General features: G+C 54.1%; 1 protein-coding gene across 1 annotated transcript; it reads right to left on the bottom strand.

Annotated features, from left to right (window-relative positions):
- Positions 1-224: 224 nt before the first annotated feature.
- On the bottom strand, positions 225-26257 carry TOLLIP (toll interacting protein). The gene is made up of 6 exons (XM_049892915.1): positions 26087-26257; positions 10606-10755; positions 8236-8418; positions 6169-6321; positions 5389-5479; positions 225-3334 (listed from the first exon to the last, which is right to left on the bottom strand). The coding sequence occupies exons 1-6, from the start codon at positions 26117-26119 to the stop codon at positions 3120-3122; spliced, it is 825 nt and encodes a 274-aa protein (XP_049748872.1). The 5' UTR covers positions 26120-26257; the 3' UTR covers positions 225-3119.
- Between the last annotated feature and the right edge of the window lie 224 nt (positions 26258-26481).

Raw genomic sequence — 26481 nt, 5'->3', positions numbered from 1 at the left:
GGTTAAAGCGCTTGGCTGTGAAGCAAAAAGTCGGCAGTTCAAACCCACTAGCTGCTCTGTGGGAGAGAGATGTGGCAGTCTGCTTCTGTAAAGATCACTGACTTGGAAACCCTGTGGGGCAGTTCTACTCTGCCGTACAGGGTCACTATGAGTTGGAATGGATGCGACAGCAGTGGGTTTGGTATGGGTATTATGCGCGAAGTTAAAAAACACTCGGGACAACAATGGTAAACGCTCCCTCAGAAGACTTCAATTCTCTAGTTTTATATGGTCATTTATTAAATTAGAGGCTGAAAAGTAAAAATATACTTTAAAATGAAAAAAAAAAATCTGGACACTGGACCCCAGTAAAATCATCAGGAACACGAAGTTCTAAGAACCACTGCCGCCGACCCTGCCGCAGCGCACTTCAGCCGGCACCGAAATAGCCTCTGTAGAGGGAACGCCACAGAGAACGCAGGAAGGACTGAGGACACAGAACACTCTGCTTGGTGTGCACACAGGGCCCGGTGAGCCTGAAGTTGGGGGCCTGCTGACTGGGAGGAAGCACAGCCCAGCCCTCGCCATCTTACCTCCCACACTCGTCAACAACCTGATCTTCGTCCTCAGGTGTGGAAACACAGGCACAGGGCAAGGGGGGGTGGTGGGTCTGACCTGACGGGGCTCCGAGTCCATGGTGGCCCCCACTTTCAAAGCTGCATGACAAGACAAGCTTTGTGTGACAACCTCTAAGGTGGAAATGACACAAGACAAACTGGGCCACAGGTAGGATGGAGGGCCGTGCAGAAGGAACTTGGATTGTGCACGAGACAGTGAGCAGGTGCTGAAGACGAGCTGTAACTTTCAAATGTGATGATGAATTGCTTCACTGGAGAAGCTCTTAAACAGGAAGAGACGGCATAACACGAAGGGAGGAAGCAGCTTATCTAACTAAAGGCCTTATAAAACGTGATCTATCTTTGCTTTTTTTAAAAAAATAAAGTGTTCATGAAGGAGAAAAATAAGAGATCACAGTTAAGTTTAGAGGTGTCCTGAACTAAGCCCTCTTCATCAAAACAGCGCCAAGCCAACCAGGGCACCTTCTTCCTGACTGCTCACGAAGGCTTGCTGGGCTGTGGCCCGCATGGGGGCTGCTCCCAGGACTGGCTGTCCTTCCGATGCCCCACAGGTCACACCACGTGAGCAGAGGGCCCGCCCCAGCCCCCGCCAACGCTGAGGCAGAAACCAGGCCACACCTAACACCCGGGGAACCAACGCCACCACACGGGGCCTGGAAGCTGTGAGCTCCTATCTGCTTTCCCGTCATTAACCAAACAGTTCCAAAAGTTATACTTCTGCTAACCACCTATAAGTCTGTTACACATGCACACCACCAAGCAACAGTGTGGGAAGGAGAAGGCCAGCGGGAGACGAGAGGCAAGCTCACTCTGTCAAGCATCCGTAGTCTGCCTACTCAGTATGTGTCGTCATCTGCTTCACCACGAAGTTAGACCTCTAAAATCCACAACTACGAAACAGCACTTGGTGCAACACTGAGACGGTGTCACCATCCCACCCTATGCCCATCACACACTTCTTCAGGCTTACAAAAATAAATATTTATCAACAACATAGCTGACCAAAAAAACCAAAAGCCAAAAAGACACCCCCAAAAGGTAGCAGAAAGAAGTTATCTTCTGGCTGACACTAAAGCTTACCCTATATTTTTAGAGGGAAAAAGACGGAAATTTAAGCATTAGCTCCCTCATTCTAAATCACTCACAGAAGCCCAAACTGCTGGGGTTTATCTGTACGTCCACACGGAAGATTCTACGTGGAAAGGCTGGGTGTGAGCACTTGGAGGAAAATAGTTGCTGCAATTTAACGCAAAGCAAACACGCTGCAAGCCCGTAAAGACATGCTGGTCTTTCAGTGGTGTGCCTATTCTCTACAGTGCCTCACTGAGAAGCTGCTCACTCTCCCGATTTTCACAAGTAGGTGGAACCCAGCCTGGCCCTAAACCACCTGCAGTAGCCAGAACACAGGCTGACAGTTGGTGATCTGGAATGCTACACGCACTCACCAGGTGGTGAGAGATCGTGCCACCTCTAGCCTCTCGGTGGGGTGTTTAGAAGGTTACTATTCACCAGGTTTCCGCACCAGTCACCCGGTGCAGTGCACAGTAGTCACTCAGGGAACGTCAGTAGTGAGCCACCAGGGCCTAAACCCTTTAAGAGACAAATGCTAGACACTCCATTACTTCCTACCCTACCTCCGGGTTGTGTTTAGGTTCTACCAATACCAGGGAGGCCCCTTGGGTAAGGTTTCAGGGCTCACAGGGAACACAGCGCCACGGCACGCAGCAGCTCACCGCGGATGGGGCTCCTCTGGCAGATGCTTACTTGCAGGGGCTGAGTCAGCGCTCTGTCCGCCCGCTGCACGCATGCTCAGATGTGGACCCACCTGCACTTGCTGGGCCCTGTGCTGGGGTAGGCCTGACATGAGAGGACGCCAGGCAAGGGCCCGATGTTGATTGCCAAGGAAGTGTGGCGGCTTCGCCACAAAGCCTGAGACTGCTCAGCTTGCCAAGGACAAGAAGACACGGGTGGAGCCCAGATCCATGAACAGGGAAAATAAAGGAAGAACGTGAGTTCCAGTTTGAAAGTTCTACAAGCGACCCCAAGCCAGCTGCTAAAGGATTCTGTATGCCTCAGGTAACAGGTCTGTTCCAGTAGGTCAGACACCTAAATGCCATTCACCAAGTCAGAAGGATGTACACATGTCCCGGCATCCTCAGGGACAGGAGCTACCACAGGGTGCCAGGAGGGGAGCAGAAACACGAGTCTGCGCATAGCACAATGCCATGCCGCGCAGCCACTCACCCAGCAAGAGAAGGAAAGGAAAGGAAAGCCCCCCCCCATACCCCCCACCCCTAGACTGACGGCAGGGCCTGGCTACCAGAAGCTGAGACCCCACATGCATCCGGCAGACCAGGGCTGGTGGCGGAATGACCCCAGAAGGGTTCACATGGTGCTCGTCACTGATCTTGTGGGACAGTTTCTGGGGGCTCTGGGTTGGCAAGTCCGGAGTGGGGGACTGCAGGATGGCGGGGGTGTGGGGGCCACTGAGCAGCGGTGGCCCTAGGACTCCTCGCCCATCTGCAGCAGGGAGTTGATGGCTGCATCCTTGCTCCCCCGCTGGGCCTCCAGCACAGAGCGAATCACCTCCTTGTCCATATTGGGGAACATATCCTGGATTGCTTTCAGGTCCTCCTCGTTACAGCGGGGCTGCACAGGCATGGCGGGCGATGGCATGGCCATGGGCACCATGCCGGGGCTGCAGACAGCGGGCATCCCTGCAAGGAGAAGAACGGCGCGGTAAGGACATCAGATGGTGCGAAGGCGCAGCACTGGTCTGGCTGAGGAAGAAGACAGTGCACCTGCGGGCGCCCTGAGGGACAGGGAGCAACTCAGGTCTTGCACGACCCCTGATCCTACAGGGGCGGCCATCGAACAGACGTGTGGGTGGGGGGATGCAGTCCCTTCCTTCCTGAAGCTCCTGCTCTATCCAACCACCCTCCTTCTGTGCCCAGACCCAAGTTCTATCTTTCAAAGCTCAAGAGCCTATTTGGGAGTCACCATGGAGGGGACATAAACAAAAGTGGTCGCATTCTCTGTCCCTAAGAACTCACAATTTATATCATTTACGTCACAAAGGTTAATCATTATTAACCCAAGGCCACAGAACCGTTCTCTCTGCCTCAGAAAGAAACAGCGAATACAACGCCATGCTGTCATCCAGATCTGAGACTCTCCATCTCGCCCTCATCCTACATCCTGGAACATACATCTGCAGCATGGCAAACGTGTCACTATCATCTTATTTGACAAGGAAAGAAAAACCATAGAAAACCACTAGATACCTCAACAAGGCTGCACACTGTTTGTAGTGAACACAAAACACATATTTTTAAAAACCCCAAACAAGAAAGTGTTGGCACGGGAACCCTGGGCTCCCTGGGACCCCGCCTTGAGCACAGTGACCATGACTCGCCCTGCACCTGCTTTCCCCACTGCTGGGAAGTGCTGCTGTGGACATCTGCCCGGGTTTATGGATGTTTATGGTGGAGGGAGGGTGGGGTGAGCATTAAGACCCCAAAACTCAAAGGCACAAACGCCACACTCCGTCTGGGCCTGCTAGCACCACTCTGGGCCTGCTAGCACCACTCAAGCCCCCTCCTTCCCACTCTGCGAGAAGTGGATGACAAGCCAAGACTGAGAGGTGGAGGTCAGAAGACTACCAAGAGGAGCCTTACAGCTCTGACTGTGAGAAACACCACCTATCTCTATGTCTCTGGCGTAGCCGGCTCCCAAGTCAGAGGTCCAGCTCATCCTCATGGCACTGCACGGGTGAGGCCCCAAAAAGAGAGAAGAGCACAGAAAGGGCCAGCAAGACACAGTGGGCAAGACAGAAGAATCCCCACTTAAATCTCTCTTCAAAAAGAGGGACAGGATCGAAAACCCATCAATTCTCTGAACTTCGAAAGCACAAACGATCCTACTGAGTAGGCCCGAGGGATCGTTAGATCAAGAAATCATTTTACGGTATGATTTTTTTCCTTTTATGTTCAGAAGATCCCAAAAGCAGCTGTGCCCCGTCTCTCACACTGGGCTAAATGCAAACTATCACGAAGGCCCCAAAGATGCTGAAATGCCGCTGAGGGCCGGCATAGCCGCACGCACAGACACCTCTGGAGTCAAGGGCCATGCAGCCCTCTGAGGCGCCTGCACTTTCTCCTCACCAAGATTCCACAGAAAAGCCACCAGGTCTCGCTGCAGTGGCAACACTGGGCTCTCTGGGACCCCACCGCCTTGAGCACAGTGACCAGGACTCGCCCTGCACCTGCTTTCCCCACTGCTGGGAAGTGCTGCTGTGGACATCTGCCCGGGTTTATGGATGTTTATGGTGGAGGGAGGGTGGGGTGAGCATTAAGACCCCAAAACTCAAAGGCACAAATGCCACACTCCCATTGATTTTGCTGTGCTGCCGCGGACTAATTCATGAAGGTCCCTCACTGATAAAGGCAGACAAAGGCAGCAGAAACGACCACATTCAAGCCCCCGTCTGCTTCCCCAAACAGGTTGTGACCTTTTCTTACACATTCAGACACTAAATTCCTGTGTCTCCAAAAACTTCAGCTCATCAACTTTGTGCTGACAATTCCGACTCCTACATACGTGCACAGCGCTCAGACCCGGCACCAGACTCTTGCTGCTGGGGGGCCTGGGTGAAAAGCCAGCACGTCACATGGTTTTGAAAGTGGCTCAGCCTCTGTCCCACTCCTCTCCTCCCACTCCACAACCTCGGGGGTCACCTCGTTCGAGACGTCCGCAGGGGGTGGCCACCCACCTGTGATGGGGACGTAGCCAACTCCCTGCTGGTACACAGTGGGCATCAGGACCACGGGCTGTGGTGGCATCATCATGGCGGCCGGCAGCGACTGAAACACAGATGGCCCCTAGTCACATGAGAACCCACCACATGCCCAAACCTCACCCCTCCTTGTCCCTCCCAAATGTCCACGAGGGGACAGGGGTCGTGGGCTCCGAGGCTCTTCCGTTCTCTGTCCACCTGCTCTAGAGACACCTGCTGAGGAGCCAGGGAGGGAACAGAGCTGGTCGCTAAGCTTCCACCCGAGACCCCACCCCCTGATCACTGGGAGACTGTCAGCTCTGCTCCGACTTGGGGCCTACACCTACTCTACGTATGTCTACGTGACTAAAAACAACACAAGTCACCAATGAAGTCTGGGTCGACGCTTCCTTTAAAGGTGGCATGTGTTGTTAACATGTGAAAACCACTCAATAAAGGAAAATGTTAAATCTGAATTAATTTCTCTTTAATGAATCAATTTCATTCTTTAGAAGCAGCTGTGTGTGAGCTGCAGTTTGGAAAACGCTGATGTGGTGTGACATTACGTAACACGGGTCCCTTCTCACTGGGAATTAAGAACTGTCACGTGACGGCTGGGACAAGCCCCAGACGTGCGAAGAGCCTGCTCCTCGTGGGTGACCCGGCGGCAGACCTTTCCCACACTGGGAGCAGCAGAGCCACCACCAGGCTCTGGGTGCGGCCCCCAACAGCCACTGCACACCCTCTCCCTGGCTCCCCTCGCCCCCAGGGCCTCACCGTGTAGGACAGGACCAGGTTGATCATGCCCTCCTTGTCATCGCCCTGCCGTCCGCTGAGGCTGTACCACTCGTCCTCCACATGGCCCTGCTTGAGGGACTCGGGGATGGTGACGTGTGTCCAGGCGATGCGGTCATCCATGGAGAAGGCTCGCTGGAGGAGGGGTGCAGTGCTTGGCTGTGTGTCCTCAGGGAGCCCCACCTTCCTGGCTCTTGGCGGCCTCCTGAGCCCGCCCCCGTCTGCAGGAGGCCTCTCCTGCTCCCGCTCTGTGACTCCAGCCCAGCCACCTTCAAGCCCTCTCCCCATCTGTCAGGCCTTCACACCCTCTCCCTGTTAGACCGCAGCCCTGTGCTGCCCCATGTGTCTGTGAATACATCCCCCTGCACATCTGTCGTCCCTCTACCTCCCTGCAGTCCACGTGAGATAAGCATTCCCTTGGCTCCATTGGCTACCCATGAGCACCATGGGGGAGCTCCCGTCCTCACCCTACCCCGCCCTGTGGATGCCCCCACGGCCCTGCTCTCTGGTTGACTCCAGTGCTGTCATCTCAGCCCAAAGCAGATGTGGGGGCAAGAACAAGGGAGGAAAGGAGAAGCCCTCCCCTGCCTAGCCTCACCCGTCCATGTCCCCCTGTGCAGGCCCGTAACTGTTCTGAGGACCACGAAGAAAGAAACCACGGAGGGGAGGGGAGAGACGTGTCCTGTTCTCCTGCCTTGCTGTCCACACCCCACTGCCCTCCCCTTGCCCCCTACAAGCTGTCGCTCTGGAGACCACAGCCCCCCATGTGCTCCATTAAGTCCAAATCCTGGCTCTGGCACCCATAGCCCCAGTGTTCCATGTGGGGAGGAGCACAGCCCCTCCAGGAGGACAGGCATGCTCAAGGAGACCTTTCTGGTCTGTCCAAACCTCAGGACCGTCTCTCTGGAGCTGACACACAGCACTGCTGACACGTCAGCGAGGCCACACTCCTCAGGTGCTCCAAGCGAGCTCGCTCCCGACTCCCCAGAGCTACGTTCCCACCAGTATAGTGCGAGCTCACTTTAAATTCACCTACTCGTGATTGCCAGCTCCTCAGACACACTGGGGGGTGGACATCACGTCCCACAAAATGTTCCATGTTGCTAACAACATGCATGTACCTGGGGGGGGTGGACATGTAGATATCACGTCTCACAGAATGTTCCGTGTTGCTAACACGTATACCTGGGTGGTGGACATATAGACACCACGTCCCAGAGAATGTTCCACATTGCTGCTGTTGGAAATGACATGTGTATACCTGGTAGGGGCAGGGAGGGTATATAAACATGATATCCCACAGAAGATTCCGTGTTGCTGTTGTTGGTAATAACATTTCCAAGTGTAGGGTTGCTTAAGAACCTGAAAAGGACATGTCTTGTTCAAAACAGTTGGGGAACCGTACCCCTATAAGCCAATGTCATGGATTGAATTATGTCTCCCCAAAAATGTGTGTATCAACTTGGTTAGGCCATGATTCTCAGTATTCTGTGGTTGTCCTCCATTTTGTGATTGTAATTTTATACTAAAGAGAATTATGGTAGGATTGGAACACCCTTACCAGGTCATATCCCTGATCCAATGTAAAGAGAGTTTCCCTGGGGTGTGGCCTGCACAAAGGAAAGGGAATCAAGCAGAGAGTTGGGGATCTCATACCACCAAGAAAGCAGCACCAAGACCAGAGCACATCCTTTGGACCCGGAGTTCCTGCACAAAGAAGCTCCTAGTCTGGGGGAAGACTGATGAGAAGGCCAAAAGAGAGAGAAAATGCACCCCTGGGGCTGACACCCTAAATTTGGATTTTAGCCTACTTTACTGTGTGAAAATAAACTTCTCTGTTAAAGCCATCTGCTTGTGGTATTTCTGTTACAGCAGCAAGAGATGACTAAGACACCCAACGAATAAAATGACAAGTGGAAGGGCACGTCTATAGTCCCCAAGAGCCTGAAATAACCTTCACGATGTCGTGTCTCTGATGCATACAGCTATGCACAGCCTGACCCTGCAAGAGAGCTTCACGTGGTCAACCAAGGTGGGATGGCCCCTCACCTCATCAAAGATTTCGAGGTAGAACGAGTCCACGCCCGGGGGCACTGTGCACTGGATGACCTTATTCCAGCGTGGGTTCTTGGCACCGTTGTGTGCCGTCGGGGTCTCGTACACAGCATAGCCCAGGCGTATCCGGCAGTATGGGTCCATACGGGTCATTCCATAATTCTTCGCCAACTTGGCCTGAAAGAAAGCCAGTGTCAGAAAACGAGCCGGGACTATGGGAAGCAAGTGCTCGCTGAAGCTGCACCCTTGAACTCATCACGGAGGTGTCTTCCCGGGTGTGTATTACAACCATCAAATGCGCCTGAACACGGTTACAATTTGTAAGGAGGAGGCGCCACCGGATGAACTGCGTGAGTCTAAGATGAAACACTGAGGCCACAGTCTGACAGTATGTGACCAAGACCGCAGTCTCTCGGCTGAAAAACTGTCCCGGGACACAGCAGAGAGCCCTGGAGCCACTCTGGGGAGAAGTGGGGCCCACTGAGGCACATGCCCATGCCGACAGAGCCTACTGATGTTCGCTCTGCAGCACTTTGATGCCCCGGCCCAGGGACTGCACGTGGCTCCCCCTTCTGCCCTCCTGGAGTGGGACTGTTCTGCCTATTACCTAGCAGGTTACAATAAATCCGTAGCCACCCAGGTGAAGGACAGCAGGAGCCGGACTAGGGGTTGGCTCTGCACCTGGATCCACTCTGAAGGTGGCACTGTGGCCCTTGCTGAGGGGCTGAGTATGTGTGTGAGAGAAAGGAGTCAAAGGAGGGTCTAGGGTCTCAGGCCTGAGCTTCTAAAAGGATGAAGATTGAGAAGCAGATTGTGGGGGGCTGGTCTCAGCAAGAGCCCCGCTTTGGACACTTCACATCTGCAACACCTACTGGGCCTGTGGTGCGGCCCCGAGGTGGTGTGCTGTGCCGAGTTTGGAGGGAAGGGGAGCAGCCCAGCCTGGGCTAGGAGGACAGCATCCCAGCATACATGGTGTTCAGACCATGTGTACATGGCCCGTTGTTGTGCCCTGGGGGAGCAAAGGGAAAAGGGCAGAAGGCCCAGGGCACGACCCCGGGAAGCCAAGGGGAGAAAGTTTTATCGGAAAGTTAGTGGGAAACTGCAGCCAGCAGTCACGTGACGGGAGCCAAGAATTCTCCCGTCCCCTGGACTGGCTGGGGCAAAGGTGCAGGGCAAGCTCGCCTGCAGGGGCTCAAGGGCTGGCAATGTGGAGAAGGCCAGGTGGAGCAGCGAGCCCTGGCCGGGCACCCCGCAGTGCCCCACCCCACCAGGAAATAGTGGTCTACGTGGAAAGACAACCCGGTTTCCATTCGCCGGCACTCTCTACTGAGGAGAAAAAACCTACTCGTGTAAAGGGATTCATTCGATAAGCAAGTAGAGGAAGTGAGTGTGTTATCTTAGGAACACTTGGATGAACAAATATCTGAAACTCATTATGATGAGAAGTGGGTTTGACTGTAAACCCATTAACACTGAACAGTACTGCCAAGTGCTTGGAATGCTGTTAAGCCTCTTAACATTGATTTCCGCTCACGACGAGGTCGGACACAGTGGTTTTTTAGTCTACTGTGCGTGGATATATCTGTTTCTATGAAATTGGGTGGCTCACGGTTTTACACAAAGTTTGGTGCGATCAAACCATTTTTACACACTAACAGTCTGTTCTGGTTTTCATTCTAAAGTCTATTTAGGAACATGCAGCAGTTCTACTCTATTAACACATGGGGTCGCCATGGACAGCAGCTAACAACATCCTAGCTGACTACACCATACTGTTCCTCCAATGTGTGACAACTGGGCCCTGACTCAGTGTCACCCTCCATGGAGGGGATACCTCTTGCTGCCCCACTGTCCTGGGGAAGGCCACTTCCCTCCGTAGTCCCAACACCTCACCAGCAGCTGTGAGGATCGGGCTCACACGTGTGGGCTGGGGCAGGCGTGGAGCAGATGCCAAGAAATGCTCACCATTAAGTATCTTGATTATGTCTTACAGAACCTGGGTAATGGTATTTTTCACGTGCATCATTTTTCAACATTAGATACAGGTTTCAGGAAAAATCAGACCAGAAATAAATTCACATTTATCCACATGGAAAATGTAGTATAAAACTGGAAGTTCACAACTGCATCTTGATTTCATGGACGCTGCATCTGCCTGCCCCCCACTGAAATCAGACGGCCAGGCCCACCTGCACCACGGTGATGCTGGGGTGCCCCCCCCACCCCAGATGGCCAAGCCCACCTGCACCATGGTGATGCTGGGGCACCCTCCCCCCGACCCCACACCAGATGGCCAGGCCCACCTGCACCACAGTGATGCTGGGATGCCCTCCCATCCACCCCACACCAGAGGGTCGTGCCCACCTGCACCACAGTAATGCTGAGGCGGCCCAGGGTGCCCACGGTGCCCCCATACTGCAGCTGCTGTGCGGCCTGGGCGTCCAGCTGGATCTGCTGCTGCTGCTGTGTGGGTGTGATGCGGAGGAAGTCCTGTGGGAGCTCGCCGATGTACACCTGTGACACCGAGATAGGAGACGGTGGGGCCATTAGCCAGGCCGGTGACCCGCAACACAGTAACTTTCTTGGTATTCCTGGAACCCACCCATCCACAGAGTGGTCAAGAGACCCTGAGTCTTGGCCCACACCTGCCCCCCACTCAGGACCTTGACCAAGTCCCTGGACCCTGCTGGATCTCAGTTTCATCACCTGTAAAACAAGGGGTCAATAAGGTCCAGGGTTTCCAACCTGACCTCCCAGAGGCTCTAGCACTCTGATGCTCACACGCGTCTCCCTCAGCAGATGCCACACGTAACCAGAGCTCGCTGCTGGCCCTCACACGCTTCCCCTACAAGGGCTTTGCACACTCAGAAAGCCATGGGATGTCTGCAGGTGGTTTTAAGGGTTACCGTGCTCCGCATCTGTGTCTGTGGTCAGTCTGTCCCTACACCGCTACAAATGAATGCAGGCCCTATGAGCTATAGTCACCTACTCAAACAAATGAATGAAGTGAAATCTGAGCCTTGGATCTACAGGCATTTGGGAAACTCTCTGCACTGATACACTTGGGATATTTCCATCCGAAACACTTCAAATTCAAAAGTGCCCTGGAAGAAAAGAAGTAAACAGATTCAAGACAAAAACGCCATTCTGCTTCTCATCTGACCCTCTGTTACTACACTGCTGCCTTGAAAACAAGAAGAGAAGGACCCTCAGAGCCTGGAGGCATGCCTGGTGCCGGGGTGGACCAGAAAGCCGAGGCCGTGTGTGCTTGACAGGGACAGTCCTCACAGAACTGGAAGGACCAGGAAGAGCTCGCAGGGACTCCTGGGCGTAGCCCCTAGAGCAGGTTCCGCTTGGCAATGAGCGAAGGCGGCCATCCAGGGATACATCTAGGGGGACACCGGGAGCACTTCCAGAGCCAGGGTGCCAAGCAGCCTTGCAGCAAGGCAGTGCCAACCCCAACCAGCCCACAGCCCTGGAGTCCAAGCCGGGCAGGCCCAGAGAGTGCAGGCAAGGCCGCCCTGGCAGTGAAACCACACGCCAGCCACAAGGGCCGCTTGCAGGTGAACTGAAGCCAGTCGATGTCACGCTGACTCTGCTCTGCCTGGACACCTCAGTGCAGGCCCATCACTGCTAAGAGGTGCTGTCTACCCTCTGGGCTAGGGAAGCATGTGAAGGTGAAGAGCTGCAGGAACGAGAAAGGGAAAGGGTGCCCTGGAGCTGGAGAAACGCATACCATGGTGGCAGCAGAGCTCCCAGACGGTGAGAGGACGTCTGTCAGACCCTGCTCTGCCCAGGCGTGAAGGACTGAGGGTTTTCAGTGTGGACTGTGTGTGTGACCAGTGTGCGTTTTGGCAAATTGCAACTTCCGAGCACCGTCACCAGCGAGGGCAAGTCTGATGCCCTGGGCTGGTGGGGAGAGGGTGGAATATCCAGTGTGCTGGCCTCTGTCTGTGCAGACCACCCCGACAACAGCCCGTGTCATGGGCTCCTGCATGACGATACGCCAGGCCAGCACCAGAGGTGCTGTGTAGATTCTTTAAACTCTAGTTCCAACCACCCTGTCAGCAAACCCGTTTGTGTCTACAAGCATCCTCCCGTGAGAACTCCCTGGCCTGCCCTTCAAACATCCTTTGGAAAGGTTGTTTCCTGCCTGTCTCCCCATCTCGGCCTGGAAAACACCCAAACCACTGAGAGCTAGCTGGAGACAGTCAAAGAGGAACCCACGGGCTCTCAGAGCTGGTCTGTGTGGTCCCAGCTGGGACACTGGGACAGAGTTTCCTGGCAGGCTGGTGCACATCCGCCAGGCACCCCACATTGCCATGTCTGTGCATGATCTCTGCCCCACTGGGTGGGAAGCCCCGAGTGGAGGCCACCTGACGCCATCCGGGCCCGTGCAGATGCAGCACAGGAGAGCCAGGCGTCCTGGTACGTGTGTCTACCCACCAGCAGGCTGGCCAGCAGCGTAGCTTCTGCTGGAGGTGCAGGCTGCCCGCGAGGCCCGAGGTTGCCAGGAGGAGTGCTGCGGCTCCCTCTTGAGAGGCCTTGCAGGACGGCTTTGTCTTGGGGTGGCATCTGCCGGGGCATGTTCCACAGGGTACCACGGGGCCCAGGAAAGGCCTTGAAAACAGGGCTCCAGTTCCTGACGCAGCTCAACATGGAGTCGCCACCTGACTCAGCAACTCCACTCCTGGGCCACACCCAGAAGACCTGAGAGCAGGGACTGAGACTGGTGTGTGCACACCACCGTCCACTGCAGCTCTACTCACAAGAGCCCAAAGGTGGAGAGAGCCCAAGTGCACAGCAACACACAATGTGGTCCGCCCATACAACGGAATACCACTCAGCCACAAAGAACGATGACATCCTGACACGCTACGATATGGGTGGACCTTGAAAACATCAGACACGAAGGAACAAATACCACAGGACCCCACTCACATGAAATATCTAGAACAGGCACCTGCACCGAGACCAACACATCTGTGGTTACCAGGGGTGGGTGGGAGGCGGATGGGCACCGTGGCTGAAGAGGTACTGAGTTCCTGGGAAGGGTGATGAAAAAGACAACATCAAACAGTACTGACGGCTGCACAACAGGACGACCGTAACTAAAGTCCCTCAAGTATACACATAAAAATGGTTGAAACGACCATTATTCTGTGATTTGTATCTTCCCACAATAAAATTCTTGAAAACAAAAATTTAATTAATTATATGTATTACTTGGGTGAGGATTTACCATAAAATTGGCTTTATGGCAACATGAACGTTCTCCACCTGTTTATAAGAAAAACAAAACAGGGCCTTGGCCCAGCACTGCAGGCTGCCACCCTCTGAGAGTCGGAACTTCCCCGGCGCTAATGCAGATGCTGGGCCGGCCGGTGTGGAGAAGCTGCTGGCCCACCCACCCGCTGAACAGGTTCCCACCATAGGACTCTCCTCCCAGGGACGCCAGGCCATGTGCCGCCCACACCCATGGGACGTGCTGCCTCATGCATCCTCCTGGTCTAGACACAGCCCAGGCGTCGGGCCTGTCACTGATTTTGTTGCTCAGCCACCAGGAGTGGGTTATATCTTGTAGAACAGACCACGTTAGCCAAGTTCATGGGGATTAACGTGCATGGCCCAGATCCTAATTTAGTTATTCTGGGAAGTAACTGTCCAAAAGGCCTGGCAATCTACTTCTAAAAAATCAGCCGCTGAAAGCCCTACAGAGTACAGTTCTACTGTGACACACATGGGGTTACCAGGATTGAGTCAACGCGACAGCAACTGGTACTGGTAGATTTTCATTCAAGAGACTGCAACTGCTTTTTAACGGGGAAAATTACATCAAAAGATCAAATGATCTAATTTTTTCAACAAGAGTTTAAATATAAAATTATTAATATGAAGCATGGATTTTTAAGCAAATTAAACAGCGCAAATTGAATATGGAAAGGGGGTAACACTTTGAGGAAACCTGGCAAACGCTACCCTGGCAGGTGATCAAGGTCAACATCACCAGGAATAAGTCACGTGGCTCGCAGCCAGATGGTTAACCACTGCACCACCAGGGCTCCATCTTTCAAAATAAAGGGGGAGGAAAAGTCATTGCGCCACTTAACCTGGCCTGTACTCACACCTGAGTGGCTGGAGACACCATGGAGCCTGACTCGTGAGTGAGTGATCCCTCTTCCAATGGCCAGGAGCTCCACGTGGCCCCTAGGGAGCCCAGAGATCAAACCAGTCTCTCCTCCCACATGCTCTTTCCTCACATCACCATACCTCGCACCCCCTTCACACTCTCAGTGATGACCTTGTTTCTTGCAATGGGAAAAAGCAAAAAAACAAAGAACCCAGAAGCAGCTAGGAAGAAGGCCCAGCACGCCTGGCCACCCACTGAGCTTGGGCTGCTGGCCACTTGCTCTCCCTCCCACAACCACAGGCACCAGCTGAGCTCCCAGCCAGCCGCCTTCTCTCCTCCCTCAACTACGGGCACAGCCAGGCTCCCAGCCGGGCTTCTCTCTGCCCACCACCACCAGCAGGGCTGTGCTGCCAACTGGGGCAAGCGCCTCATGCCCCTTACCTCTCTCTCTGCGTTGTCACTTCCTCTCTCTGAGGGAGATCTTGCACTCAGAAGCAAAACGAAAACCAAAAACCAAGCTCCTCTGGTCCCACACTGCCATGGGATAGGACTCAGTGGCCTATCTCCCTCCCTTGACAGCAAAGACACTGAAGGCTGGATGCAGCCCTGACTGCCGCCGCCCTCCTGCCATCCCCCTAGCCCTCACCACCCTGGCTGGCCTCCGGCACCTGGCCCTGTTCAATGATATTCGCTGAATAAATAAGCGGTGTCTCCTGCATCTAAAAAGTCAGCGACAGCATCCACACTATTCACCCATCGCCCTGAGCAGCTACCATCATCCATGAGGGCTGGTGGCCTCAAACGCTCTGTCTGTGATGGGGTGAGCCCAAGAGGAACGCCTTCTCTCTGGCCCTTCACCCAAGTCTGCCACCCCCGCTTCTGTGACTCAGGGGCCCAGGCCTGCTCACCAGAGGACCCGCTTTGCCGCTCCTCCCCTTTTCCTAACCTCTTCCAAGGCCTCACTGCAAGAATCGAGGCTCTTTCTCTGACTGTCAGCCATCTTCCCTGTTGGCACAGCCCACCCTGCGCTCTTCCTCTAATTATTCACAACAGGACAGGCACCTAAGGCCGAAATGTGTGGATGCCCCAAGGCTACTGAGGCGCATAGGTGACGTGGGAATCCTGAATAAGGGAAGCTGACAGGTTACAGTATTAAACCTAGTTGCCTGTATGCAGAGGAGACCTGAAGGAGAGGAAAATGAGTCAAAATGACAATAACCACTGTTCCCAAGCAAATGGCAGAACCTAAGACGTGACAGAGGAATGACGACTCTGCTGGGTCTCCCAGGACTTCATGGCACATGGCCCCTTAGCCACTCACTCCTGGGGCAGAGACACAAAAATCCGTGCCCCTGTGAAAACAGAACAAAACCCAAGCCAACAGTGGGTCCCTGATGGACAGAGGGGTGGGGAGACGGAGACATGAGGTAAAGCAGGTACCGGAGAGTGCTGATGTGCAGTCCCGGGGGTGCATGGGCTGTTCTGGAACACCTCTCCACTCAGCTGTGTGTGGGAAACCCTTGTTCTCGTGGTGTGCAGATTTTAACAAAAGGAGACAAGTAATGAATATCAGTAAATTACAAGGTATGTGAAAAGCAGAAAAGTAAGGCAGAGGGAGGCATGTGGACAGCTGCCATTTTCAGTGAGGTGGGCCTCACTAAGAAGCAGAGACCTGAAGGACATGTAGGTGTGAGGCACAGAACCTAGGAGAAGGAAGAGCTTGTTGGGAGGAGGGAACACCTGTGTCAAGAGCCTAACTAGGAGCTACCTGGCAGGTCCAGGGGCAGGGGGGAGGCAGCGTGGCTAGAACAAAGTGAGTCAGGGGAGCAGGAGAGAGGCCAGAGAGGTGAGGCGGCAGCCAGAAGTGGGGGCTTCGAGAGCTACTGGAGGGCATCTGGCTTTGGCTCTTAGAGAAATGCAGAGCCGGGGTTGGTGAGCAGCCGGGGTTGGCAAGGGGCTGGCGTGGGCGGTGGTCTGACTCACACGTGGCCCCTCGTTCAGCACAGCAGGAGGACCTACCAGGCAAGTGTGTAGCAGTCTGGGCGCTGCAGAGGTTGAGAAACACTCAGGCTTTGACCTGTTTTAGTCAAGAGGATTTCCTGGCAGACCAAGTGCTGGGTGTGATAGGAGAGACAAGGTCACCCCAGGCTGCGGTCTGAGCAGCACAGAGGATGGCGCTGCCATCACATGAGATGAGAAAACTCCAACTCTAGACAAGGGGAGCCAGGTGTGGGGGAAGGACTGGGGGCCATTCTGTATTGCTATGTCTGAGATGTCTGGTACGTTCCAGGGGAGATGGCAGGTAGCAGCTGACGAATGAACTGGAGCTCAGGAGAGAAGCTGGAGCAGATTCCAGAGCCACCGCCCATTGTCCCTGGGGCGTTTAAAGCCAGGACCTGGCAGGGGTCCCAGGAAAGGGAGTGATGACAGAGAAGAGGAGAAACCAGCCCAGGAGACAGAGAGGCATGGCCGGGGCACAGGATCCCAGAAGTCACATGGAGGCAGGGTCCATGAGCAGAAAGGGTGTGACTGGGGTGCAGTGTCCAAAAGTCACATGGAGGCAGAGGCTCCGAGCAGCAGGGTGGGGCCACTCAGTCCACTGCGGGATGGTCAGGGTTCTCAGAGGGCCCAGGACTCACTGTGGCGAGCTCCTGAACATGTCAAACTAGCAGCTGCCCTGCCTCCGCCCTAGGCCTGGAGCACCCTTCCTGCCCATCTGCATAACTACAGCCTCCTGCTGTCCCGCCCAGGGGCCAGCCTCACCCTCGGGCTGAGGGCACAATCAGCCCTCCCACAGCTTCCATCACTCAGCTGGTGTGGAAGGGAAAAAAATTAAAAAAAAAGATAGGTATTCAAAAATGATAAATGGCCATGAGGAATAATAGCAAAGTTTTGTTTTGAGAGAAACGAAAAATAACTCGTAAGGCGCTAGCAGCTTGCATGTTCACAGTACTTCTGTACGCCACGCCCAGGTATGAGCACCAACCCCAGGAGAAAGGTATCATCTCCATTTTACAAATGAGGATGTGGAGGCACAGAGGCTGAGCAACTGGTCCAAGGTTAGAGAGCTGTCATTAAAATTAAAGTCTCAAATAATTTACACTAAAAACTCAATGGATGAATTTAAAAGTAACAGAGAGACATAGTAAATTGGAAGACAGATCAGAAAAGAGTGTCCAGAATGCAGCTAGAGACAGAGAAGAAAAACCTGAGAGAGAGAAGGAGCGCATGAGAGACAGAGGAGAAGCACGTGAGAGAGGAGGAGCACATGAGAGACAGAGGAGGAGCACGTGAAAGAGGAGCACGTGAGAGACAGAGGAGGAGCACGGTGAGAGACAGAGGAGGAGCACGTGGGAGACAGAGGAGGAGCACGTGACAGAGGAGGAGCACGTGAGAGACAGAGGAGGAGCATGTGAGAGGCAGAGGAGGAGCAAGTGAGAGACAGAGGAGGAGCACGTGAGAGAGGAGCACATGAGAGACAGAGGAGGAGCACGGTGAGAGACCGAGGAGGAGGACGGTGAGAGACCGAGGAGGAGCACGTGAGAGGCAGAGGAGGAGCACGTGAGAGACAGAGGAGGAGCACGTGAGAGGCAGAGGAGGAGCACGTGAGAGGCAGAGGAGGAGCACGTGAGAGGCAGAGCAGGAGCACGTGAGAGACAGAGGAGGAGCACGTGGGAGACAGAGGAGGAGCACGTGAGAGACAGAGGAGGAGCACGTGAGAGACAGAGGAGGAGCACGTGAGAGACACAGGAGGAGCACGTGAGAGACACAGGAGGAGCACGTGAGAGGCAGAGGAGGAGCACGTGAGAGGCAGAGGAGGAGCACGTGAGAGGCAGAGGAGGAGCATGTGAGAGGCAGAGCAGGAGCACGTGAGAGACAGAGGAGGAGCACGTGGGAGACAGAGGAGGAGCACGTGAGAGACAGAGGAGGAGCACGTGAGAGACACAGGAGGAGCACGTGAGAGACACAGGAGGAGCACGTGAGAGAGGAGAAGCACGTGAGAGGCAGAGGAGGAGCACGTGAGAGGCAGAGCAGGAGCACGTGAGAGACAGAGCAGGAGCACGTGAGAGACAGAGCAGGAGCACGTGAGAGACAGAGAAGGAGCACGTGGGAGACAGAGGAGGAGCACGTGAGAGACAGAGGAGGAGCACGTGAGAGACAGAGGAGGAGCACGTGAGAGGCAGAGGAGGAGCAAGTGAGAGACAGAGGAGGAGCACGTAAGAGACAGAGGAGGAGCACGTGAGAGAGGAGCACATGAGAGACAGAGGAGGAGCACGTGAGAGAGGAGCACATGAGAGACAGAGGAGGAGCACGGTGAGAGACCGAGGAGGAGGACGGTGAGAGACCGAGGAGGAGCACGTGAGAGGCAGAGGAGGAGCACGTGAGAGACAGAGGAGGAGCACGTGAGAGACACAGGAGGAGCACGTGAGAGAGGAGAAGCACGTGAGAGGCAGAGGAGGAGCACGTGAGAGGCAGAGGAGGAGCACGTGAGAGACAGAGGAGGAGCACGTGAGAGACAGAGGAGGAGCACGTGAGAGACAGAGGAGGAGCACGTGAGAGACAGAGGAGGAGCACGTGAGAGACAGAGGAGGAGCACAGATGAACTAACCCTCAACAGCGGAAGCCCAAAGAGAGAGGGCAGGATACAATCTGTCTACTGCGAAAAAATAACCATCCATCTAGAATTCCACGGGCAGCAACATACCTTTCAGGAACGAGAGAAAAGCCATTTATAAACAAAAACTGAGAGACTTTGCCACCAAAGGAAATTCCAAAGGAGGAGCCTGAAGCAAAAGCAAAGTAATTTGAGATACAAGAAGGAACAAGAAAGTAGCAAATGAATGAGCAAATCTTAGCAAGTGTCGGCCATATGAAAAATAATCATAACGACTTGTAGGGCCACAAATAAAAAGCAGGAACTACAATCCATGACAAAAATAGCCTCTGAGTTGAGAAGAGGCTACCTGAGATGGCGTGCCAAGTCTCAGTACAGACCAGGGGCAGGGTGCCTAAACACAATCATTAACTTAAGACCCCGATAAGCCTCCCTGGGAAACGTCCAGGACACCCACTAAGAACAGAAATATAGTATGTATTTTCCAAACCAGTAGAGAACAAAAAATTGAATTAAAAAAAAAAAAAAATCCTTTAACCTAAAAGGAAAGACAAGAAGCAATAAAAAGACAAAAATGAAGACCAAAATGTTAAATATGTGTGTATATACGTAACAAAAAACCCAATGCCCTGGAGTCAATTCCGACTCATGGCGACCCCAAAGGACAGAGTAGAACTGCCCCATAGAGTTTCCAAGGAGCACCTAGTAGATCTGAACTGCCAACTTTCTGTTTAGCAGCCGTAGCACTTAATCATTGCGCCACCAGGGTGCATACACATGCATATATATGACTATGATAAATTTAACATGCTCCAGCTAAAAGACAGTGATTTGATTTTTTTTTAATTCCAGGCATATGCTGTTGATGACAGGCCTATCTTAAACATAAATGTTCAGAATGTTGGGAAGTCAAGGATGGAAAAATTCCATCAGGCAAACACTCGAGAAGAAACCTTGAGTACCGACACTAGTATCAGACAAAACAAGTAAAGGCCAAAGGCTTTCCTAGAGACCAACAGGTTGCCCAGGCGTCTCCTGGCTTGGCGGGCTCTCCCCTTTCCCGTTCACCCCGTAAGTCCTATTCCTCCTTCGAGTCTCAGAAGCTCTGACTTTCAGAGAGAGACAGCAATTCTAAACTCTATGCACCACATAACAGCCTCCAAGAATCCAGGGCAAACATTCACAGAAACCCAGACAAACAGGACTTTCCCCCACAGTGGGAGGTTCACTCCTCCCTCGGTCCCCAAGGCCCACTTGAGCGGCTGCCACAGGGCGAAGATCAGTCCACTTGAGCAAGAAAAAGAGTAACGGGTGTCACTGACTCGACCACACGGAATCTATGAAAATCCACAGGTGCGTGATGATGCTCGAAAAAGAGAAAGCCAATCATGAACCTAAAACTCCTGCCTCTGAAAACGGGAAATTAAAGGGAAAGAATTAAGCATGGATCGTACCTTTCCTGTACAAATTATATCTCAGGGAAACCAGACTATCTCAGTTGATGGGGAAAGCTCTTCTTTATGAATAATCCTAATAAGTGTACAACCATCAACACAGGTAAAAATCGCCCTCTGCTGTTCTAGTGAAGTCCCTGACCGAGCAACAATAATCAACGATGCACAGGTGATGAGGCCTGGATGGTCATGGACCACCCAAAGACCACCCAACGGAGAACCCGCTACTCTGGGGCTGGGGAGGTGGGGTTAAGAAAAGGAGGGGTCCTGCTGACACCACCTGAACTCGCTGATCAACCAACATCTCCAAAAGTACGACAACTAGTCGTCACTGGCCTTTGGGCCCAATCGCCCAGGTTCCGTGTGATGCACCCACACATCTGTGAAGGGGGCTTGCCAGAAATGTTGAACCTGAACCTGATGAAGCCTCCATCGCTCTCCCTTCCAGGTCACAGGCAGTGCTGTGGTTCAGAAAGGGCCCCTCCCCTGCCACCCCCCACATGCTCGAGTGGACTCCTACGAGCTGGGTGTGCCAAAGAGCTGGAAAAATGGTTGTGTGGGCGACATGGGATCTCGGGCCTTGGATGCGAAACCTAGCTCTGCCCTGCCCCACAGGACTTCAAAATGTTATGTTTCAACCTAGATGAGAAATACATTTGATAGTGCAATCCAGACACAGACACAGGTATAAAAGCATGCCATACGTAGAATGTGAACGGGTATCTTCACTAAATACGAGGCAGCACTCTGATATTTTCTAGTCCAGTCCATCTCATTTAAAAAATAATTGGCCAAAAAAAAAGAAAGAATTGGGGCTCAAAAGAGCCAAATGATGCAACTGCCAAAGAAAAAAAAAAAATAGGATCACAACACACTAGAGTTCACAACCCACTCATGGGCGGCGGCCTGTTGTCTGAAAACACTCCTGTGGCTGGGTGACTTGTTCCAGAGAAGTGCCCCTGCCAAACCCCATCGCTCAGGCTGATGTGCCCACTCCTGGGGGAAGAGTCTGTTGATTATTCAAAAAGCAGGTCCTCGGAGAAGCGTGCAATGTTATGCTGTAAAAGACCTTTGGTCCCTTTCAGATGATCACGCAGTTACTCACCGGGGCTTCTGCATAATCTGTGGACTGGACAAAACAGTGAGGACAGAAAGGGTTGTAATCATAAAACCATGAGTGTTTTTAAAGAGGCGAATCCAGCGTGGGACTGTGGCTACTCAGGGAAACAAACTACAATGATGACGGAAGCACCGCACCTCCTGCAGCTGAGGCAAAGCGAGAACTGCAGCTGCCCCGCAGAAGGAAACACAGGCTGATTCTTCCAGAGTAAAGTCAGGGGCGTAGTTCATAACCCATCACCCTCACCAGGCCTACCTCCCCTAATGCTCTTAGTCTTCACTGGCTGGAGGAAAAAAGAAAGCTCCCCATATCCCTCATCAGAATTCTCCTTTCCTCCTTACATTGCCATGGGACTTTGGGTGTACGCTAGTGGGAGGCAATGGTTAGACACTGGAATCACACTCCAGGCTCCCTGGCTGAGGGACCCTGGGCAGTGGCTTGAACCCTCCCTGGCAGCTTAACCCCTATAAAGGTGGCTCCCTCAGGTACATGCAGGGACTGCAAATACCTACCGCACAGGGCTACCTTTTACTGAGCACTGTGTAGCCACTTTCCAAATGCTACCTTTCCCTAGTACTAGCTCCTATTACAGTGCCCACGAACTTGTTACTTATGACCCCTTCTGTGTGACAGCCAAGGACCCTGTTTATTTCCCACTGCCTGCAGCAAACAGCATTGGACATAAATACCAGATCAATAAATCCTTCCAAAAGTAAGCGTTCTTCCACTAGACTGAACAACTGGCCAAGAGGTCTTTACAAGTATCAGTTCATCCATAGGGATCACAGGCAGATAACTCCAAGGGAAGAGGGCCAGGTAGAAAGGGTAAGAAACTGGGAAGGGCTGTGCCACGCAAAATCGTCAAAAAACAACAAAAAAAGTACACTATGGTGACCAGGTAAAACCCACTGCCAGGGGCCAAATCCAGCTCTTCCACTGTTTGGCAGCTCCAAAGGTCCCTCCCATCTATAACAGGCATGCTGTCCATGGTCTGTGCTGGCCTCACCTGTCTGTCTGTCTCATGCAGAGGCACAGGCACCCACACCAATGCAGACCCTTCCTAGGCTTCCTGCTGCCCACCACACCCACCCTCCCATCCAGCCGTCTGCTGCTCCCTCCCTGCTGGCCTCCTTTATTCCTCTTGGTCTCCCAGACCCATGAGGAGGAGCAGTCATCTCTTAGTTAGGGGGCTCTCCCCTCTCCCATCCACCCTGTAACTCCTGTTCCTCCTTCAAGTCACAGGTTAGAGGTTACTGCCTCAAAAGAACGACCTCTTCCCAATTCTCAGCCCAGGTTAGGCTCGGTTACACATTCTCACTCTGGGCTTGGAGTTAAGACCCACCGACTCGATTGCAACTGTAACTGGGCGGCTGCCCCCTGACCTTCAGGTCTGCCGACTGGTCCCTGTGCTACAAGGGAAGACCCCAACGGCAGGAAACTATGTTTGGTTGTTTGTTCACTGCATCCTAGCTGCCTAGCTGAGGGCCCAGTGCCCTGAACATCGCGATCAACAACACTGGCTGAATGAGTAAGGGATACCTTTTCCAGTGGTGCTACAAGACTCGTTTTGAGGATGCCTTACACGGCCCTACAATGGCCCTAACACAGACCTAACATTACCGTCTGTTCACAGGTCAAGGAGGGCTCTTCTACGATAGCTGGACATCTACATGCGCTGTGCACCAACGGATGACCATCAACCCACGCAACTGTGTCACACACAGACACCAGCCTGTGCACCAACACACGGACATCAATCTACAGGACTGTGTCACACGCAGACACCAGCCTGTGCGCCAACTCACGGACATCAATCTACAGAACTGTGCCATACACAGACACCAGCCTGTGCACCAACGTACAGACATCAATCTACATGACTGCGTCACACAGACACCAGCCTGTGCGCCAACGTACAGACATCAATCTACATGACTGCGTCACACAGACACCAGCCTGTGCACCAACGTACAGACATCAATCTACATGACTGTGTCACACAAAGACAACAGCCTGTGCGCCAACACATGGACATCAATCTACAGGACTGTGTCACACACAGACACCAGCCTGTGTACCAACATCAATCTATATGACTGCATCACACAGACACCAGCCTGTGCACCAACACATGGACATCAATCTACATGACTGCATCACACACAGACACCAGCCTGTGCACCAACACACGGACATCAATCTACATGACTGCGTCACACACAGAAACCAGCCTGTGCGCCAACGCACGGACATCAGTCTACATGACTGCGTCAAACACAGACACCAGCCTGTGCACCAACACACAGACATCAGTCTACATGACTGCGTCACACACAGACACCAGCCTGTGCACCAGCACACGGACATCAATCTACAGGACTGTGTCACACACAGACACCAGCCTGTGCACCAACACACAGATATCAATCTACATGACTGCGTCACACACAGACACCAGGCTGTGCGCCAACGCACGGACATCAATCTACAGGACTGTGTCACACACAGACACCAGCCTGTGCGCCAACTCACGGACATCAATCTACAGGACTGTGTCACACGCAGACACCAGCCTGTGCGCCAGCACACGGACATCAATCTACATGACTGCGTCACACACAGACACCAGCCTGTGCACCAGCACACGGACATCAATCTACATGACTGCATCACACACAGACACCAGCCTGTGCACCAACGTACAGACATCAATCTACATGACTGTGTCACACACAGACACCAGCCTGTGCACCAACACACAGACATCAATCTACATGACTGTGTCACACACAGACACCAGCCTGTGAGCCAACGCACGGACATCAATCTACAGGACTGTGTCACACACAGACGCCAGCCTGTGCACCAACACACGGACATCAATCTACACGACTGTGTCACACACAGACGCCAGCCTGTGCACCAACGTACAGACATCAATCTACACGACTGTCACACACAGACACCAGCCTGTGCACCAACGTACAGACATCAATCTACAGGACTGTGCCACACAAAGACACCAGCCTGTGCACCAGTGTACGGACATCAATCTACACAACCGTGTTACACACAGACACTAGCCCCAGAAGCACTGTGGAAAGACATCAGACAAAAGCGTCACTACCTTGATGTCACATGTCCTACATACCTGAATCTTCTCTGAAGCCCCCAATTACTCATTACAGAACGTAGCTTATCTCAGTTTCATGTAGTCACAGAGCTTAATGACTGTTTCCAATCACCTCGGCGACAGGAACAGCTCAATTTATGCCAGGCACTGAGCTAGGCATTGTGCCTGTTTAAGCTCAGCCCAGCGGGAAGGGGGCCAGCTCCACACCCATGAGAGGAGCTCTAAGGACTGACCAGAAGTGCTGTCAGCCCGAGAACCTGGGTGGAAGACGGGCTGGTGACGGTGGCAAGGGGCCTTGGGACTGAGGTCAGTAAGGTTCCAAACAAGGGAGATAAGTTCCCGGGAGTGTAAACAGGTACAATGAGTCAGCCCTCACCCCACCACGTGAGGTAGGTCCTACTGCTCCAGACAAGGGAAATGAGTCCCCGGGAGGCTGAGAACACGTCCCAGGTGTATGAGACAAGCAAGAAAGTGACAGGGCAAGGAACTGGCCGAGCAGCCCCAGAAGCCCTGCTCAACCATTACACACACAGCTCTCGAGGACACAAAGATGGGAGCCTTAATTTAAAAGTCATGGTTCCCTTGCTTCTCTACCAGGCAGTTACGAAAAATGAGAAAACTGCAACCGGCCATCCCCCTGGAATTCCCTGTCCTGGCTGAAGACAAAGAGATGGCAACACTGACAATCAGAAGCAAGCCACAGATGCCCCTGCTGCCTCTGGAACCGCCCCACGCCCGGTTCGGTACGATGTCCGCCAGGCAGCTTACTTTCCCACTTTAAAAAGGCCCTGTGCCCCAAGACGGGCTTCTAACACGCCTGCGTCTTCCTTCCCAACTGGGAAAAAACGCTACACGAAAAGGGTTCTTTAACCAATGTCCAGCTTCAAGGGTGGGCGCCCGGACAACCCCGGCTCCCGCGAAGCTCCTCGGCCCCCGCCCAGCCCTGGACCTTCCGAGTGAAGCGGCACAACCACGACCTACAAGGACCAAACGCGACCCCCACGGCAGTTCTGCTCCGCTGTCTCGTCAGCGCTCGCCAGCGTGGCCGTCACAACCCGGGCCTCAGAGGACCGGCCTAACCCGGCGGGAGGCGGCCGCCGCCGGCCATTCACCCCCAGGGCGTCCCGGTCGGTCGGTCGGTCGGTCGGTCGGCGCCAGCCCTCCAGCGACGTCACCAACACCGCGGCGGGGAAGACGCCCCCCCTCAGGAGCAGGGCGCCCCTTCGCGGCGCTCGGTTCCCACCCTCCCATCTGCAACGGAGGAAACGGAGCTCTTGGGGGGGGCCGCCAACCGGAGGCCGCCGCTCTGCGCGGGGGAAGGGGCGCCTGAGGAGCGCCCGTCGCCGCTGAGGAGAGGGGCCCGCGCCCCGCCGCCCCCGCCGGGAGACCTCACCGGGCCGCGCTGCGTGCTGACGGTGGTCGCCATGGCGCTGCGGGCGGCTCCGCGCCTCGCCGACCCCAGAGCGGACCCGCCGGCGACCCTGCCGCCCCCGCCGGAGCCTGCGAAGCCGACGGTTGTCACCGCGAGACCGCAGCCCCAGTCAGCTGACGGCGGCCCGCCCCCGCCGCCGCCGCCGCACCGCGCACGCGCCCGGCCGCGCCCCCACTGCGCAGGCGCCGCGCCCGCCTCGCCCCTTCCGGCCGCCTGTCCGACCCGCGCTCCCAGCTCCGCGTGGGCCGGGCCTCGGCGGGCGCCTGCGCAGTCGCCGTCTCCTCCGGCCGGCCGGCTCCGCGAAATGGCTCCCGTCGCGGCCGTGCGCGCATGCCCAAGCCTGGGCGCGCCACCCG

This window comes from Elephas maximus, chromosome 7, assembly GCF_024166365.1.
Source record: "Elephas maximus indicus isolate mEleMax1 chromosome 7, mEleMax1 primary haplotype, whole genome shotgun sequence".
NCBI classification, from domain to species: domain Eukaryota; kingdom Metazoa; phylum Chordata; class Mammalia; order Proboscidea; family Elephantidae; genus Elephas; species Elephas maximus.
Note: the sequence above shows the minus strand (reverse complement) of the source record. Positions and strands in the feature narration are given on the sequence as shown.

Excerpts from the sequence above, each read along its gene's own strand:
- TOLLIP (XM_049892915.1), bottom strand. The coding sequence starts at position 26,119 with ATGGCGACCACCGTCAGCACGCAGCGCGGCCCG. Across the intron at positions 6,322-8,235 it reads ACCTCGAAATCTTTGATGAG|CGAGCCTTCTCCATGGATGA; the intron begins GTGAGGGGCCAT and ends CCCCTCCTCCAG. Across the intron at positions 3,335-5,388 it reads TGGCTACGTCCCCATCACAG|GGATGCCCGCTGTCTGCAGC; the intron begins GTGGGTGGCCAC and ends TTCTCCTTGCAG.